Source organism: Microtus pennsylvanicus, chromosome 10 (assembly GCF_037038515.1).
Source record: "Microtus pennsylvanicus isolate mMicPen1 chromosome 10, mMicPen1.hap1, whole genome shotgun sequence".
Taxonomy (NCBI): domain Eukaryota; kingdom Metazoa; phylum Chordata; class Mammalia; order Rodentia; family Cricetidae; genus Microtus; species Microtus pennsylvanicus.
Genome location: NC_134588.1, coordinates 67,261,243 through 67,279,161, shown reverse-complemented (window position 1 = coordinate 67,279,161; position 17,919 = coordinate 67,261,243). Strand labels below are relative to the sequence as shown.

At 43.8% G+C, this 17,919-nt stretch overlaps 1 protein-coding gene across 3 annotated transcripts in view; it reads right to left on the bottom strand.

Moving 5' to 3' along the window:
• Synpr (synaptoporin) overlaps positions 1-17,919 on the bottom strand; it is a 328,081-nt gene that overhangs the window by 163,138 nt on the left and 147,024 nt on the right. Inside the window, exon 1 of one of the 3 annotated variants that reach the window (XM_075988600.1) lies at positions 13,112-13,657. The exons of the other annotated variants lie outside the window; for them this stretch is intronic. Within the exon in view, the coding sequence (XP_075844715.1) occupies positions 13,112-13,135 (24 nt within the window). The 5' untranslated portion in view covers positions 13,136-13,657. Of the gene's footprint in view, positions 1-13,111; positions 13,658-17,919 lie in introns of those variants that run through there. 3 annotated transcript variants of the gene reach the window in all.

Here is a 17,919-nt window from a genome sequence, read left to right as displayed (position 1 = left end):
CACCCAAATAGGAGAGAATATACCTTCTTCTCTGCAGCTCATGGAACCTTCTCGAAAATTGACCACATACTCGGTAGCAAAGCTAACTTACACAGTTACAAAAAAATATTAGTAACCACCTGTGTCTTATCAGATGACCATGGATTAAAGTTAGAATTCAACAACAATGCTACCCCCAGAAAGCCTACAAACTCATGGAAACTGAACAGTCAACTACTGAACCATACCTGGATTAAGGAAGAAATAAAGAAATTAAAGTCTTCCTTGAATTCAATGAAAATAAAGAAACAACATACTCGAACTTATGGGACACTATGAAAGCAGTCCTAAGAGGAAAGTTCATAGCACTAAGTGCCCACTTAAAGAAAACAGAGAAAGCACATATTGGAGACTTAACAGACCACCTGAAAGCTTTAGAAAAAAAGAAGCAGACTCACCTAGGAGGAGTAGAAGACTGGAAATAATCAAACTGAGGGCAGAAATCAACAAAATAGAAACACAGAAAACAATCCAAAGAATCAATGATTCAAAAAGCTGGTTCCTGGAGAAAATCAACAAGATTGATAAGCCCCTATCCAAACTAATCAAACGGCAGAGAGAGAATACGCAAATTAATAAGATCAGAAATGAAAAGGGGGACATAACCACAGACACAGAGGAAATTCAGAGAATCATTAGATCTTATTACAAAAGCCTGTATAACACAAAACTGGAAAATGTAAAAGAAATGGACACTTTTTTAGATAAATACCATATACCAAAGTTACACCATGACCAGGTGAACAATCTAAACAGACCTGTTGGTCGTGAAGAATTAGAAGCTGTTATCAAAAACCTCCCTACCAAAAAAAGCCCAGGACCAGATGGTTTCAATGCGGCTATCAGAATTTCCAAGAAGAGCTAATACCTATACTTCTTAATGTATTCCACAATATAGAAACAGAAGGGTCATTACCTAATTCCTTTTATGAAGCTACAGTTACTCTGATACCAAAACCACACAAAGACTCAACCAGGAAAGAGAATTACAGGCCAATCTCACTCATGAACATCGACGCAAAAATCCTCAACAAAATACTGGCAAACCGAATCCAAGAACACATTAGAAAAATTATCCATTATGATCAAGTAGGCTTCATTCCTGAGATGCAGGGCTAGTTCAACATACGAAAATCTATCAATGTAATCCATCATATAAATAAACTGAAAGAAAAAAAAAACCATATGATCATTTCATTAGATGCTGAAAAAGCATTTGACAAAATTCAACATCCATTTATGTTAAAAGTCTTGGAGAGATTAGGGATACAAGGGTCATACCTAAATATAATAAAAGCTATATACAGCAAGCCGACAGCTAACATCAAATTAAACGGAGAGAAACTCAAAGCCATCCCGCTTAACTAAGGAACACGACAAGGCTGGCCACTCTCGCCATACCTCTTCAATATAGTGCTTGAAGTTCTAGCAATAGCAATAAGACAACATAATGGGATGAAGGGGATTCGAATTGGAAAGGAAGAAGTTAAATTTTCGTTATTTGCAGATGATATGATAGTGTACATAAGCGACCCCCAAAACTCCACCAAAGAACTTTTACAGCTGATAAACACCTTTAGTAATGTGGCAGGATACAAGATCAACTCCAAAAAATCAGTCACCCTCTTATACACAAAGGATATGGAAGCAGAGAGGGAAATCAGAGAAGCTTCACCATTCACGAAAGCCACAAACAGCATAAAATATCTTGGGGTAAATCTAACCAAGGAAGTGAAAGATCTATTTGACAAGAACTTTAAGGCATTGAAGAAAGAAATTGAAGAGGATACCAAAAAATGGATGGACCTCCCTTGCTCTTGGATTGGGAGGATCAACATAGTAAAAATGGCAATTCTACCTAAGGCAATTTATAGATTCAATGCAATCCCCATCAAGATCCCATCAAAATTCTTCACAGATCTGGAGAGGACAATAATCAACTTTATATGGAAAAACAAAAAAACCCAGGATAGCCAAAACAATCCTATACAATAAAGGATCTTCTGGAGGCATTACCATCCCTGACTTCAAACTCTATTACAGAGCTACATAATGAAAACAGTGTGGTACTGGCATAAAAACAGAGAAGTCGACCAATGGAATCGTATAGAAGACCCGAATTTTAACCCACAAACCTATGAACACCTCATTTTTGATAAAGGAGCTAAAAGTATACAATGGAAGAAAGAAAGCATCTTCAACAAATGGTGCTGGCACAACTGGATGTCAACCTGTAGAAGAATGAAAATAGACCCATATCTAACACCATGCACAAAACTCAAGTCCAAATGGATTAAAGACCTCAATATCAGCCCGAACACACTGAAAATAATAGAAGAGAAAGTGGGAAATACCCTACAACAGATGGGCACAGGAGATCGCTTCCTATGTATAACCCCAGAAGCACAGACATTAAGGGCAACATTGAATAAATGGGACTTACTAAAACTGAGAAGCTTCTGTAAAGCAAAGGACACTGTCACTAAGACACAAAGGCAACCTACTGACTTGGAGATGATCTTCACCAACCCCGCAACAGACAAAGGTCTGATCTCCAAAATATATAGAGAACTCAAGAAACTAGACTTTAAAATGCTAATTAACCCAATTAAAAAATGGGGCACTGAACTGAACAGAGAATTCTCAACAGAAGAAGTTCAAATGGCCAAAAGACACTTAAGGTCGTGCTCAACTTCCTTAGCAATCAGGGAAATGCAAATCAAAACAACTTTGAGATATCATCTTACACCTGTCAGAATGGCTAAAGTCAAAAACACCAAGGATAGCCTTTGCTGGAGAGGCTGTGGAGGAATGGGTACCCTCATCCATTGCTGGTGGGAATGCAATCTTGTGCAACCACTGTGGAAGTCAGTGTTTCGGTTTCTCAGGAAATTCGGGATCAACCTACCCCTGGACCCAGCAATACCACTCTTGGGAATTTACCCAAGAGATGCTCTATCACATGTCAAAAGCATTTGTTCAACTATGTTCATAGCAGTATTATTTGTAATAGCCAGAACCTGGAAACAACCTAGATGCCCTTCAATAGAAGAATGGATGAAGAAAGTATGGAATATATACACACTAGAGTACTACGCTGCGGTAAAAAACAATGACTTCTCGAATTTTGCATGCAAATGGATGGAAATAGAAAACACTATCCTGAGTGAGGTATCCCAGACCCAAAAAGATGAACATGGGATGTACTCACTCATAATTGGTTTCTAGCCATAAATAAGGGTCATGGAGTCTACAATAGGTGAATCTAAAAAAGCTAAGTAAGAAGGGGAACCCAAGGAAAAACATATAGTTATCCTCTTGGCTAAGGGAAGTAGATAAAATTGCCGGGGAGAAAAGTGGGATCTTGGGGGTGGGGTGGGATGGGGGTAAGGGGAGATGGGGAGAGAAAAGTTAGAAGGGAAGGAGGTGGGGCCTTGGGGAAACAGGAGGATTGGGATAAAGGAAGGTTGGACAGGGGAGCACGGAACCACAATTCTTAGTTAAGGGAGCCACTTTAGGTTTGGCAAGAGACCTGACCCTAGAGGGGCTCCCAGGTGCCCAAGCCGAGGTCCCCAGTTAGTTCCTTGGGCAGCCGAGGATAGGGAACCTGAAATGACCCTATCCTAGAGCAATACTGACGAATATCTTGCATATCATCATAGAACCTTCATCTGGTGATAGATGGAGATAGAGACAGAGACCCACACTGGAGCACTGGACTGAGCTCCCAAGGTCCCAATAAGGAGCAGAAGGAGGGAGAACATGAGCAAAGAAGTCGGGACCACGAGGGGTGCACCCACCCACTGAGACAGTGGAGCTGATCTATTGGGAGCTCACCAAGGCCAGCTGGACTGTGACTGAAAAAGCATGGGATAAAACCGGACTCTCTGAACATGGCGAACAATGAGGGCTGATGAGACGCCAAGGACAATGGCAAGGGGTTTTGATCCTACCTAATGTGCTGGCTTTGTGGGAGCCTAGCCAGTTTGGATATTCACCTTCCTAGATATGGACGGAGGGGGGAGGACCTAGGACTTACCACAGGGCAGAAAACCCTGACTGCTCTTTGGACTGGAGAGGGAGGGGGAAAGGAGTGGGGAGAGGGGGAGAAGATTGGGAGGAGGGGGAGAAGAGTGGGAGGAGGGGGAGGGAAATGGGAGGCTGGGAGGAGGTGGAAACTTGTTTTTTTTTCTCCTTTTCTCAATAAAAAAAAAAAAGATGGGCAACCACTGCTGATCCCATAGTGACCAAGAGCAGAATAGGGTACAGTGACGTGAATAGCTCCATACTGGTCCATTTACCATGGGACAACTTCTTTGAAAAAGACAGTCACAGACAACTTAAGAAAGAAATGGCCTGAAGAATCTTATATGGAAGAAAATAAGGGCCAGGGTTACAACACAGTGGGAGGGTGCTAGCGTAAGTGTAGACCTGGGTTCAAGTCCCAACTATGGTGGGAAGGTGGCAGCATGTCCGTCTGGAAGAATACCATCAGCATATGCTGGGGCTGCTTCTCAGACAGATCTCCATCGTGCGGTCAACCTCACTGACCACTGAGCTTTCATAACTGGAGTCAGTACAATGAAGACCCCAGCCTCAGAGACCAGGAGAGCGATAGCGTGATCAATGTCAGGATCAATGTCAGGGATTTGGTTATGTGGCCATGCCCAGTGCCTGTGCTCCCCCGAACTGTCTCAATGGTCTCTCTGGCCACTGACGTCTGTTTTGACTTTGAGAATCGTCATACTTTAGGGGGCTCCTGAGTCTCCACCCCCAATCTCTTCGTAAGGCTCATTCCTGGATATTGTTGGGCTTCATCTTGACAACTGACTGCCTTTCCACGTCCTTGTCACGCTCCGCCCAGAAGACAGTACATGGCGCTGAGAGGGCAGACAGCCATCTGTGTAGCTTAGATGAGGCTCTGAGGGCCCGTGGCTATCACGGTAAAATACCCTCTCCAGAAGGATAAGTGGACAGGACTCGGCAGCGTGGCACCTGGCATTGTCCTTAACATCTTTCTCAGCTGGAGGAAGTCCTCCAGGACCTTGGCAGCGTCATCAGTCTGGAGTCCAGCTGATAGAGGCCAGCTGAGAGAGAAGGTTAGAGCCTGTTCAAGACCTGACTCCAGGGCCGGCGTGTTTGCGCCTGTGCGCCTCCCCACGTACCTGACAGCTTATGCTCGCCCATCAGAGGGTTACATCCGTGTGAAATCCCCCATGGATGCCCTCGGTCACTGTCCTGTGCGACATATCTCGGTCCTGCAGTGACCTCTGAGCTGCCAGGTAGCTGTGACAGTGGCTAGGCCTGGTGGTTACTGGGTGACCGCGTGCTCCTCGGAACCTGGCGGTGGTCCCCAGTTCTGTATCATAGAACTCTGGTCTCTTGTGTCACAAAGGCTTAGAGGTGGGGGAGGGGTGGCAAACAGAAGTCAAACCCCAGCCCCTCGCAAATTTTAATCTCCAGCTTCCCAAATTCTCTGGATCCCACTCAAAACGTTATGAGGTGGTTTTTTGCAATGTTTCCATTGCCTCAACCTATCAGGAAGACCTTCACCCACAAGGTGCCCTGGAACCCAGACGTTTGCTGCTTCCTGAACTGAGCCAGGGACTGTCAAACTGTCAGGCTCCTTGCACAGGTATTGTGGTTTTCCGGGAACTGCCTTTTTCAGGATTCCTCTGTCAACAGCTCCCACTTCCCTCCATGGTAAGTTCCCGATGTGCATCAACCCACACGGGAAACCTAAGTTTCTCTTATACCTATTTAGATACCTAGATTTGGGATAACTTTTTTAAAATGTTTATTCCATTATCTTCAATATAGGGTGTTAAATGTTAAAGTCCTTATTAATGTATCAAATGTAGGGGACTGGAGAGATAGCTCAGAGGTAAAGAACATATGCTACTCTTCCGGAGGACTTGGGTTTGATGCCCAGCACCCACACAGCATCTCAGAACCATCCTAAACTCCAGTTCCAAGGAATTCAGCTCCCTTTCGGGGCCTCTGTGGGCACCGGGCACATGTGGAATGCACATGCAAACATGCAGGCAAACATTCATACATGTAAAATAAAAATAATAACATTGTTTAAAAAGAAATACTCTTAATATATGCTTGGACAATTGGTTGATCAATCACATCAAATTGAGTCATTATATTAAAGGCATTTGCTAGTATAATTTCACAGCAGATTTTTACCTGAGTTCTGTGTGCCTGAGGAACAGGGATAACTAATGAAATGTATCGCGCACACACACGCACGCACACACACGCGCACACATACACACATTCCTTTGTGTTCTAAATAGACCTTACTGTTGATAAAAAATGAAAAGACTCACTCTCACGGCTCAACATAAAACTCTGAACCTACTCAAAACATTATACGGTGGTTTTTTGGAATGTTTTTCAGAACTGCTTTGATTTTTGTTGTTCTTATTTTTTTAAAAATTTATTTTTGTTTTATGTGTATGAGTGTTTTGCCTGCATGTCTGTCTGTGTACCACGTGTATGCAGTGCTCACAGAGGTAGAAGAGAATGCCAGATCCCCTGAAACTGGAGTGAAAGAGAGTTGTGAGCCACCATGTGGGTGCTGGGAACAGAACATAGGTCCCCTGGAGGAGCAGCCGATGCTCTTAACCGTGAAACCATCCCTCCCGCCCCATTTTCTTAATGTAAATTATCAAACCCACCTCCCCATCCTCCATTCTGTACCTCCAACAACTTCCCAATTCTCCCCACAGCTGTTCTTTTCTAATTTCATGTCCCTCCCCCCCTTAAATCCATTGACTCCACTTAATGTTATCAGTATGTCTGTGAGGGAATAAGGATGTCTCCTGAAACATGGGAGACTCTCCTGAGTCATATCCCTGAGAGAAAAAGAAAAAAAATAAAAATAAAAAAACCTGACTCCTTCCTCCAGGCGTTATCAGTTGCCAGTAGCAGCACAGCCACAGTTAGGGCTGGGGCTTTGTGAACCTCTCCATCCCTGCTGGAATTCTGCTAGGCAACCACAACTGCTGTGAGCTTATGGATGCTGCTGCGGTCCTGCATCCTGTTTCACCCAGTCTTCCTGATCTCTAGCTCTTACAATATCTCTACCCGTCTTGTTAGACAATCTCTGAGCCATGGGGGAAGGGATGAGACATAGAGTTTTCGTTTAGGGCCAGTCACTCCTCAGGGTTTCTTTTATTTTCTTCTTGTGGCTCCATTGTTTTCAAGCATGAATTTTGCGATGACAACATCATGTCACGAGACCAAAGGGTTGGACAAGCCTACAAGGGTTTCCCTTGCCCACCTATGTCGAGGTCAAATAAAGACCCTCCAAAGTTATGTTCTCTTCACAAATCATTAACTGAACTCTCTTGTGTGTGTGTGCTTGCTGAACTATAACAGCAAAACCTCTTATTTACCAAACTTTAAGCTCCTCTTCCCCACCAGACCCACTCTTAGCCTGAGTCACATAAGCCCCTCCTATTTGCCCCACCCAACAATAAGCTGAATGCCATTAATATATATTAGCTGAGTGAGTGGTTGGTACCCCCCCACTGCTACAAATGACATCAGTGGGTTTCAGCCCACCATCTTCCTGCTGGGAGGCTCAGAGTATTCCCCTAATCCCCTCTCTCTTTGTTCCAGCATTATTTGGAATTATAAAAAAAAAAAAAAAAAAAAGTGTTTTCAAGAGGACTATTTTAAAGACAAGGAGGGGTTTGCTGGGGGAAATAAACCAATCATTTTGCTTATGAAAAAAAAAAGAATCAGTCAAAGCCAGTCAAAGCTGACCGTAATTAGCAAGTTTCTTTCATCGGTTCTCACTCCAGACAGGGGCAATTTGGCAAAGCCTTTTGGTAATTTGGGTTGTCTTAGCTGAGGGTGGAGGTTGCTACTGACATCTAGTGGTAGAGCCCTTGAACGCTACTAACTATTCCACAGAGGGATTTCTCAGCCAACAACAACCTGGGGAATGTGCTAACAGTGCTGGGACTGCATAATCTTGGATTATTAGAAGTTCCTCAAATTCAGAGATGGGGCCATCTTGTTTATTGCCCTGCCTTAGCATCTGGAAGTGTGCTCAGCTCAAAGAGCCCTCCCCCCACCCACCCACCATACACATTTGTTGAAGACAAACAAGGACATGAACACCTAGCAGAGACAGATAAAGCAAGTCAGACAGTCCTGGTTGTCAGGGATCATCTTAGGTCCTATGGGCCCCTTTGCAGTTTGTTCTCCTATCTTCTTTTCTGTCCTATCAAAATTTCTCCTTTCTTTACTCTCCCGAGCACTGGGCGGAGGGTTAAGGGGAGAACCCCTGTGAGGCTGCCGAATAGTAGCAAACAACACTGAGAAGACCTAAGCACTATGGAGCCTCAGCCTGTTTCCCCTTCAAACCACTGCACTCAGTAGACGGTAAACACTCCAGCAAAAAAGGGGAGCTCTTGTTCCCTCCTTAAGCATGAACAGATAAGCCCAATAGCACACATTCCCTGCAGACGACTTTCTGGGCCAGCTCAATTGTACTATCAGAAGACTTATTCGGGGATGTGAACTAGAAAGTAGGCTTAGGTGAGGAGTGGACCATAAAGATACTTAGTTCTGAAAGAAGAGGTATTATATCTGTTTGCTCACCCTGTATCTTTGCAGCTCTCACGGTACCCAGGGCATGGCAGGCACACTTAAATATCTGCTAAATAAAAAAGCAACCTGGTGGCCAACATTCCAATCTTTTCGTTAAATTTGATCAATTCTTTAAAAGCCTATATTTTGCCATCTTTTCGACGGGCCATGAGACATGACTATATAAGTATTCTGGCCAATATAACACTCCTCAGTGTATGCTCTTTCTCCTGGGCTGGAAACTAGGTTTCCAGGAACTGGAATAGAATGTGTTTGGAGATACCCTTCAACCCCAACGGGTGGAAGTTATGCTAAGATGATCACGGTAAAGAATACTATGAAGTTCTGCAGATTGCTGACAGATTAGGGTCTCCACTTCAACTCAGCCCCCTCTCTTTCTTTTAAATATAAATATTTAAAGGTACATACCCATGATCAAGAACCTCTTTTTTTTAAAGCATCCTTCTTGTGCTAACTTTAGGCTCCAAGCTTGAAGTGATCCTTGTAAATACCTAACAAGACCCCTGCTCTATGTGCACACTAGTTTACAGTGAGCTTGGTGTCAAGTTCAAGACCTCTCCAACACACTTGTCTTTATACCAGCCACTTTCTTCATATTTAATGGACTCTTTTTAAGCACTCAATGATCAATATATTTAAAGACACACATCCATATCTAAATTAAGCAGAAATAAGCAAAGTTTGGATTGGGTAGGATTTCTAATACTGTTTATCTGGGACTTAGTGATCTCTCTGAAGAAGGAAGACTGGAAAATTGTTTCCTTTATAAAACTGTTTCCAAGATTGGTTAGAAGGGATGGCACACATTTGATTCGCCCTGAGGCTGAACGCAACATAATTTCTTAGAGCAAAAGGCTACGTTTGGTGGCTCTCAGTACATTTAGAACCCTCATAAGCACTCATCAACAAAAAGCAAAATGATCCAGGTTTCTTTATTGGTGCTGGTTCTAATACCACACTCGCTGATTAAACCACCAAATTATGTCTTATTCAAGAACAGGAGAAAAGTGAATTCAGAATGAAGTTATTGTTTCTGCCAAAAAAAGAAAATGACTGTTAGCTAAGAATCATTTCACTGCAGTTTGAGCTTTTAACCACCTAACTGTCTATGAAAGTGTTAGCTCAAAACTAGTGCAAATTAGTCAGCAAATCATAGCACACACACACACACACAAACCCCTCAATGTTGTGACCACACCTTCAAAGATTCACTCCGGGAGCCAACAATGTGCTGTGTTTGTTCTCTCATTTGCTTTTGTCATTTGGGGTTTTGGTAAAACACAGTAAGGACGTCCTGAGGTAGACTTAACATTCTAGCCACATTCTCATCACTCAGAATCCTCCCTGGTGGAATAGAAGACAGCACAGTGTTTCCCAGATTTCCCATGAGCGCTGTGCCCTGCTTCCACCCTGCTGCTTGAGGGGAAATTTCAAACATATCGATTCTATGTTAGTCAAAAATTTCCCCTGGAAGACTTCTCTGAGTTGTACTGGCTTGGAATGGATTTCAAATGGGGATCTCAGTACCTGGGTGCAAAGAAACGTGTTTAAGAACTCAGGGCTTCAACTCTGCCGCACTGCTCAGCTCCTTTAGAGGCAGTTGGGTTCATTTTTTAATTACCTGGCTGATAGAGAAACAATATTATAACTGAAGCACCACGTAAGCCCTTTCTAGTTAGCCAAAGAACAGGAAGAAAATCATGGGGGCGGCTGAAGTGAAGGTGAGCATTCTATAAAGTTTTCCCAAGTGAAACAAATCAATTGGTATTGCCTTTTTGCACTTTGCATCCACGACACGCTGGGCGCCTTGAGATACTGATGTTTCTAAGTTATTTTGCATCTTTATTTGGAACCCTTTGTTCACAGACTGAAAGTCAAGGGACAGATTTGTCTTGCTCACTTAGAGGGATACCTTAATTTAGCCACATCTGCATACGTTCTCTCCCCAGGCTGGCTTCCTTTTGCTACATCCACATCTTGGGAGCTGCACAAACCGAGTGGTTCTTAGGCACATAATTAGCCTGGAGTTACAAAAGCACAGTGTGAGAAAAGGGAGGTTACCTATTGTCAGAAGAAGGAAAAATACCAGTGGAAGCGCGGCATGGTATTTGTTAAGCTCCTGCATACCACTCTTAGCCAGGAGTTTGTCATCCGTTCCACCGACAACATGGAGCCCTGACTGAGAACGGAGGTACCACTCCTCCTCACCCGCTTTATCGCGTCATCTCATCAAGTTACACACTCTCTCTGTCTCCATTTTCCTTTCTGCAAAGTGGAGCAATGAGATTAGCCTCCTCAGAGTGGCTCCAGGAGACCACACGAAGACTATGAGTTGGGGGAGCTCAGCCAAGTGTAGACGCATCGTGGATTTACCAGTTGGACACAATCACCACCTTCTGCCTCCTTCACTTTGCTAAAAAGAATAGATGATTTCATTGTGGGAAAAATTCAAAGGCACTTCATTATTTTTGTCCAACACTGCGTTGGGATTTTCATTCCTTAAAAAAAGATTTTTTTTTTTTAAAAAAAACTGACTTTTCTGGACTTTGCATTCTGGACTTGTCGGAGGGATAAAATTAAAGACTGCGCAGACTTATCCCAACTCAATATAATGGTCAAAGACCCTGACTTCTTTACGTAACCAAGGTTCAATGGGCCTCCCTAAGGCTCCCTATCTGGAGCCCCAACTCAGCCATGATTAGCAGGTGAAGGAGAAGACAGACACTTGTGGGCCACCATTCCCTCCAACTCTACTGTGGAGTAGCTTCATATGCTGACAATTCTGTTTACAGCTCATGACTTTACGTTCAACCTGTGACGGCTGACCCTGAAGGAGCATCATCCAAGGATGTAAAGTGGAGCTGGTAAATGTGAGCTGGCTGTGTGTGCTGGCGAGGAGAGAGGATGGGGCCTGCCCACCACTGACTCTTCCATTCAGCTCAAGGATAAAAGCCATGCTTGTTTTTTTTTTTTCCAACAGACTACCTGTGAAGGCGTGCTTAGCTTCTATAGGATGAGTGACATCTGCGTTTGTTATTAGAGACACATCCACAAGAACTGGGATCAGGCAATATAAATAGACAGGTGGGTTTGGGGGAATTTATTTTGAAGCTAGATCAAGCAACATTCAGACTGATTATCAAAGTGAGCAACCCCACTTCAGCATGCCAACAGCAGGTGCATTGAAGGGTGCCTGAACAGTGATGCCTGAGGGTCAGCGCATTCTTAGACAACCGTTACTATTTCCTTAGCGCATCTGAGACCTGTCACAGTCTCAAAACTGGTTATTCAAACAGCACATATGCCTGGGAGTTCTAGAGAAGCATGGAATTTCCAACTTTACTTTCAAAACCTCTAAGAATCGCCAGGCTTTAGCTCCCGATTTAAAGGTACCCTTACCTTTTGTTATGAATACATTCCCTAGTTCATTTACCATGAAAAAAGACTACCTAGATTTGCTGACTGTGTGACAAAAATAAAAAGGGATTAAGGCATGTTTGCGGCCATTAGCATGATTAGTTAATCCCTATGGACTATAATAGCACTAACAGATGAATTAGCTGAGGAATTCAGACCATCCTCTAACCTCAGCGACCAGGTGATGCATCTAGAATTCATGACTCTGACAGATGTGACCAGACATACATTCCGCATCAGTGTGGATCAAATAAGAACAACTTTTCCCCTGGTTAGCTGGAGTTATAGCCACACCAGAGCCAAGGCTGGGCCTCCGGCAGATGGTGGCACAAATACACAACGCAAAGAAAGTCGGACAAGAAACAATGGCTACTTGAAGCCTAGCTTTTCATACAAGGCAAGAGGTTTACTTTAGCAATATGAACACTTGAGAGAGAGAGAGAGAGAGAGAGAGAGAGAGAGAGAGAGAGAGAGAGAGAGAGAGAAATTCAGGTCTTTTAAAGAATACCTCAGAATCGAAAAGAAACCCCATTTCTTCATTATTCTCTGGTGTAAGACCCGAGGAGATTGACACATAATATTTGGTAGCTATTTAAGGAGTTGAAGGCATTCGCACGCACTACAATGCTGATGAAGAAACTTTAATTAAAATGGGAAGCAGGTTGCAGCACAATGAATATACTTAGAACATTAAACACTCCTAAAGTGGCTGATATAGAATGGCATTATATTTTTATAAAGCCCAATATAACTTTGCTTAAATAGTTTCCTTACTGTGTTAAGAGAAACCCAGCAACCCGGTATATACTTAACAGCTAATGTGAGAATTATATATACCACATAACCCAGACTCTTTGGTCTCAACATATGCATAAAAGAAAACAAAGTTGAGGGGAGGGAAGATATCATCACTGGATATTTCTAAAGAATCACATTAGGAAAGAAAAGTATACGGCCCAAATGTACTTACAGACGACAGAGAAAGAGAGAGAGAGGCAAATCAATAGAGAGATGAACTTACCGGAGCAAATATCACCATACACATTTACAAAAGAATTGGTAGTCCAACTTCCCTCTCCTGAAAAAAGACAGAGGTTGTCTCATACTAAAAATGAGGCTTCTCTTTCCACAGCACCAGCTCTTGCCCCTCTCTTTATGAAGCCAAGGAGGAGGACAAGAAATCAATGCAGAGCAAAGGGAGATGCTATACCAATCAGAGAGCAGCTTCTGCCTCCTTGCAGAGGGCTGGGAAAACAGTCACATTAGGAGACAGTGACAGCCCACAGCTGAGTACAGCAACCTGATACTCCCCTGGATGCGAAGCTGCCTGCTTTGTGGGGAGGTGGTTACCTCGGTGGCGTACCTCCCACTCCTGCCTCTCCGCTCACAACCAACTGCAAGTGCAGGGCCGCTTTGCACAAGCACGCTGCATCAGGAGCAGAGGCACCAGCTCCCTCTTACTCAGAGAGCCCCCTCCTCTCGTGGGCACAGTACTTAAAATCAAACTGGGAGCTGAACACAAGCCAGGATTTTGCATGTTGAGGGTACGGGGAAGCAGTGTTTCATTAAATCCTCGGGCATAGAGCTGCAGATGAAGCAAATGTATGTTTGTTTTAAAAGAAATTGCCCTCGTTTTTATGGAAATGCATGGGTGTTATGTATGATACCCATTTGCGAAATTCATGAACTGTCCATAAATAATCATTAAGATGATGGCACTGGAAGATGGGCTTTGCAGGCTCTGGAGACTAGGGGAGGAACAAATTACAACTTGGTGCTCATCCATCATGGTAGTATTAATGAAGACCTGCAAACCTCACAAAATTAAAAAGCTTGCAGTACCCACATTTCTTTCTTTCCTTTACAGAAATAAATGGCACCGACTTCCCCAAGGGGCAGCAATCTCACCACTTGGAGGGTATGTGTTCCGGGAGGCTGGACTAGAGTTCACGGAGGGGCTGTTGCAGGTTGCAGGCCCCCCTCATTCGGGTGTCCTGAGGATATTTTATCACCCGCTAAGGATAATGATGCTGATGATCTATACTGAAACTCCTAGGGTGGAATCCTGAGTGCCAGTGCCCTCTCTGTCCTGAATGAGCACCCTACTCAGCAAAGGGATGGCGTCCAGTTGGCGCTGGTGTCTACTTAGCACAGGGATGGTGGTCAGTTGTCCCTGGTGTCTACTCAGCACAGGGATGGGGGTCAGTTACCACTTCTACTTCATCTTTGCCTTTTGCTCAGGTACTGACGCCCCCATCAGAAACTCAAACAGGCTGCCATGTGTTTAACTTATGGTCGGCAATCCAGAATCCGCCCCGTGTCTTCTATATCCCTCTTTCTGCTTCTGTCTGTCTGTGTCTCTCTCCTGTTCTCCTCCAGACACATGCACACACACACCACAGTAACCATCCTCATCCTTTCTCTTTCAGCCTTATCTTTTTTTTTTTCTGTTTGGAAGGGGATGTGTGAGTCCAGCAAACAATGCCCTCAAAATGTGATCAAGAGTGCAGTATCCTAGACTCCTGAGCTGGTTCTTATTTCACTGGCTGTGTGACCGGGGGAGCCTCTTGAGCTCTCTGAGACTGAGTTTTCCCTCTGTAAAACTGGTACGCTAACACTTTACAGTTCTTGGCAGGGAGGTGTAAGAAAGGCATGAAAGATAGACAAGACAGTGTTTTCCTCAAATCCAAATATGTGCTCAGGAATGCCAGTTTGATGTCTCCTTCTCACTTGATCTTGCTCCATTTGTGTTTTTCCTAGCAGTACTGAGGATAGAATCTTGGGCCTCGGGCATTTGGGGCAAGTGTGCTAACACCTAACACCAATTTCAGCCTCAGCTTGAAATCTTGTTCCATATGCATAAGCAAGCCTTTAGGGTACGTAAAACTCTTCAAACTGGATGAATTTCATGGTCCTTTGAAATTATCATAGGATCCCATCCCTTAACACTCTCTCTCTCTCTCTTTCTCTGACAGTCACTAGCATATGCTTATTGAAAAGTTATCACATAGTAATGGGAGAAATTAATTGGGTAAAGCCAGTGAAAAGGTTGATTGTCACCTAGCCTTTAAGTAAGCACTCAATACATATTTTCAGAATTAATGAATTCAGAACTCATAGAAGGAATGACACCTCATGCTGAAGGCCCCTGCTATGCCCAGTGGAGGAAGGTTGAGGGGTGATTTGTCAGCCATGAATCCACGTAGAAACCCATCCTTCACAGTTCCACAGTTCTTCAGAATGGACAGTGAGTACCACTCACCAGCTCTGAAGATGAAGAGACTCATTTCAAGTTATAAGACATCTTCTACATGATAACCATGGGCATTCTTGACTCTGCTCCAGGTGGTCTGCTAAGTGGTGTTTTCATGAATCATTTTATATGGGTCTCGGGGAATTAAAAAGTTATTGTTATTCCAATTGATGGAGGAAGATGCACAGACCCAGAGAATTGTGCGGCTTGTCCGCAAGCACATGATCAATAGTTAGTAAAGTTGTGATGGAAGACAAGGCCGACACAATTGCCCAGCTGTCAAAACATCCACTGCATCCATCCCACAAGGGTTCTTAACTCATCACTTATTCAGCGCGGGGCATGACTAATCCCACGTGAGAAGATGTGCTCCCTGGGAGCATGATTTAGCAAGTAGATACATGGTTCTTTCTTGCTTCTGTTCGTGGTATGCTGTGTGATCCTGGGTATGTCCCTGTATTGGTTTGTGTTTTCGTTTTTCCCATATTTAGATTTAAGAATTTCTCCACAAAGACTTTCTGGGTCAACTGAGCCTAGATAAGATGTGAGAGATGATGGGTAAAGGGTGATCTTCTGACCAGGTGCGCCTTCCCTGCCCCAACAATAGCTCCAGACAAAGCTTACGCTCTGCGCACCACCTGCCCATCACCATCTCTTTGTACTACAGCGGATTCTCAGTAGCTCTTGCTAATTCCACAGAGCCCTGTAAATGCAGAAGTTGCCCATCGTCAGGCCTGTGCAGCGTAAAACAGACTGACCCCTTGCAAGGGATGATATTTCAATCATCGTCCAGTAGGCTTAAAGGAAAATCCACGCTGTTTATTCTGCTCACAAAACCTTGAGGATCTGGCTCCATCTACTGTTTTCTTTTTCCTTCCTCTCTCCTCCCCAGTCTGGCCCTTATGTCTTTCCTGCCACTTTCCTGCAGAAAACCTGGGCTGCTGAGAAACTGACCTGCTCTCAGTTTCCTTCGCCACACAGCCCTTAGTTTACCTTTTGCTCTTCCGGTCTCCCATTGACAACTAAGCAAAAAGGAATCTTTCCCGTCTCTGTTCAGATCTCCCCTTTGCATTATCCCGTGTTTTGCTGTGCTTGTGTATATGGCTTCTTGCTCTCTCTCCTTACCCCTCCCTCCCTTCCTCTTACCTATTTCCTTATCTTTTACCAAAAAGACAACAGTCCATAGAAGCAGAACAAAAACCTCTCTCTCTGCTTCCTCCTATTTGTGTGTGTGTGTGTGTGCATGTGTGTCCCATCTGTGTATGTGTGTATGTCCCATCTGTGTGTGTGTGTGTGTGTTTGTGTGTACATGTGTAATGTTCATGAGTGGGTCATGACAAGAGAACCTTCAGCATGGTCCTTCAGAAGCTATCTACCTGGCTTCTTTGATACAGGGGCTCTCAATGGCCTGGAGTTTACCTACTAGTTTATCATGGGTGGTCACCAAGCCCCAAGAATCCTGCTGTCTCTGTCTTCCCAGCAATGGGTTTACAAGTGTGCGCCTCCAAGCCCAGCATTTTCACACGTGTTCTGGAGTTTGAACATAGATCATGTTTGTAAGACAAACAGCTAACCCATGGAACCACCTCCCTAGACAAGGAAGCCTTAAAAAATGATTTTTTTTTTTCAGTATTAGAGCACCTGGAATGTAGTAAATGGTCAGCAGGGGTTTGGTGGGTAAGTAAATGACTCATTCAAATAGTGAATCAACACCAGAAAAAGCAGGATTGGGGTGAGGGTAAATATAGCTAATTCGTTCAGGTAACTTAACCTCGAGCACAAGACAGGTAAACAAAGCAGTTGCTTCATTCATATTAATGGACTCAGACTGCCTTCCTTTCCATGGTATATTCTGGAAGGGCTGCAGATATCAGTGTCTTTATGTGTAAGAGGTGGCCATGTCAAGACAGTAGATGTCCCTCTGTGAACTGTACAGAGACCAGTTGCTTCTTAGATGCCCGGATCAGGGTTTAGTTCCCCCAGGCTGGCATAGATGCTTAGGTCCCTTGGGATTCTTGTCTGTACCCGGGTCTCTAAAACGCAAATAGTCCTGTCACCGAACTGCTCAGATGGTCTCTAGTGTCCGACTGACCAGACAGTTCAGTCAGCTGCCACTCTCTACTGTGGAATCAAAACGGACAGAAGAGAGCAACGTGCCACGAGTTGATGCCTCTTTTCAAAAAATGGCATTAGCATCATTGCTACTGCTTTAAAATAGCATTTGTCCATTATTAGATGATTAAAAATAGCAACACAATGTTTTCTAAGTGAAGTATTTATAGAGAAGGTTAAGGAGATGAAAATAATCTGTGATTCTCTGAAAACTTCATTAGCAATGCTAATTTCCAATATGGTCAGATCTTTAGTTCTGATCTCCCAATTGAGCATGGCCTTCAGACAACTTCAAAAGACTTTTTTTTTCTCTGGATAAAATAGCATGGCTCTTGCTTTGCTGGGCTTGCCTCTTGGTAAATGTAACAGTTCCTTACCTTTGGAGTTTCTCTGTCTCGACATCTGGCCTCTCAAAAGGGGTCCTTCCAGGCCTGCCTGCTTCGGGGTTAGGCAGTGGGAGGTCT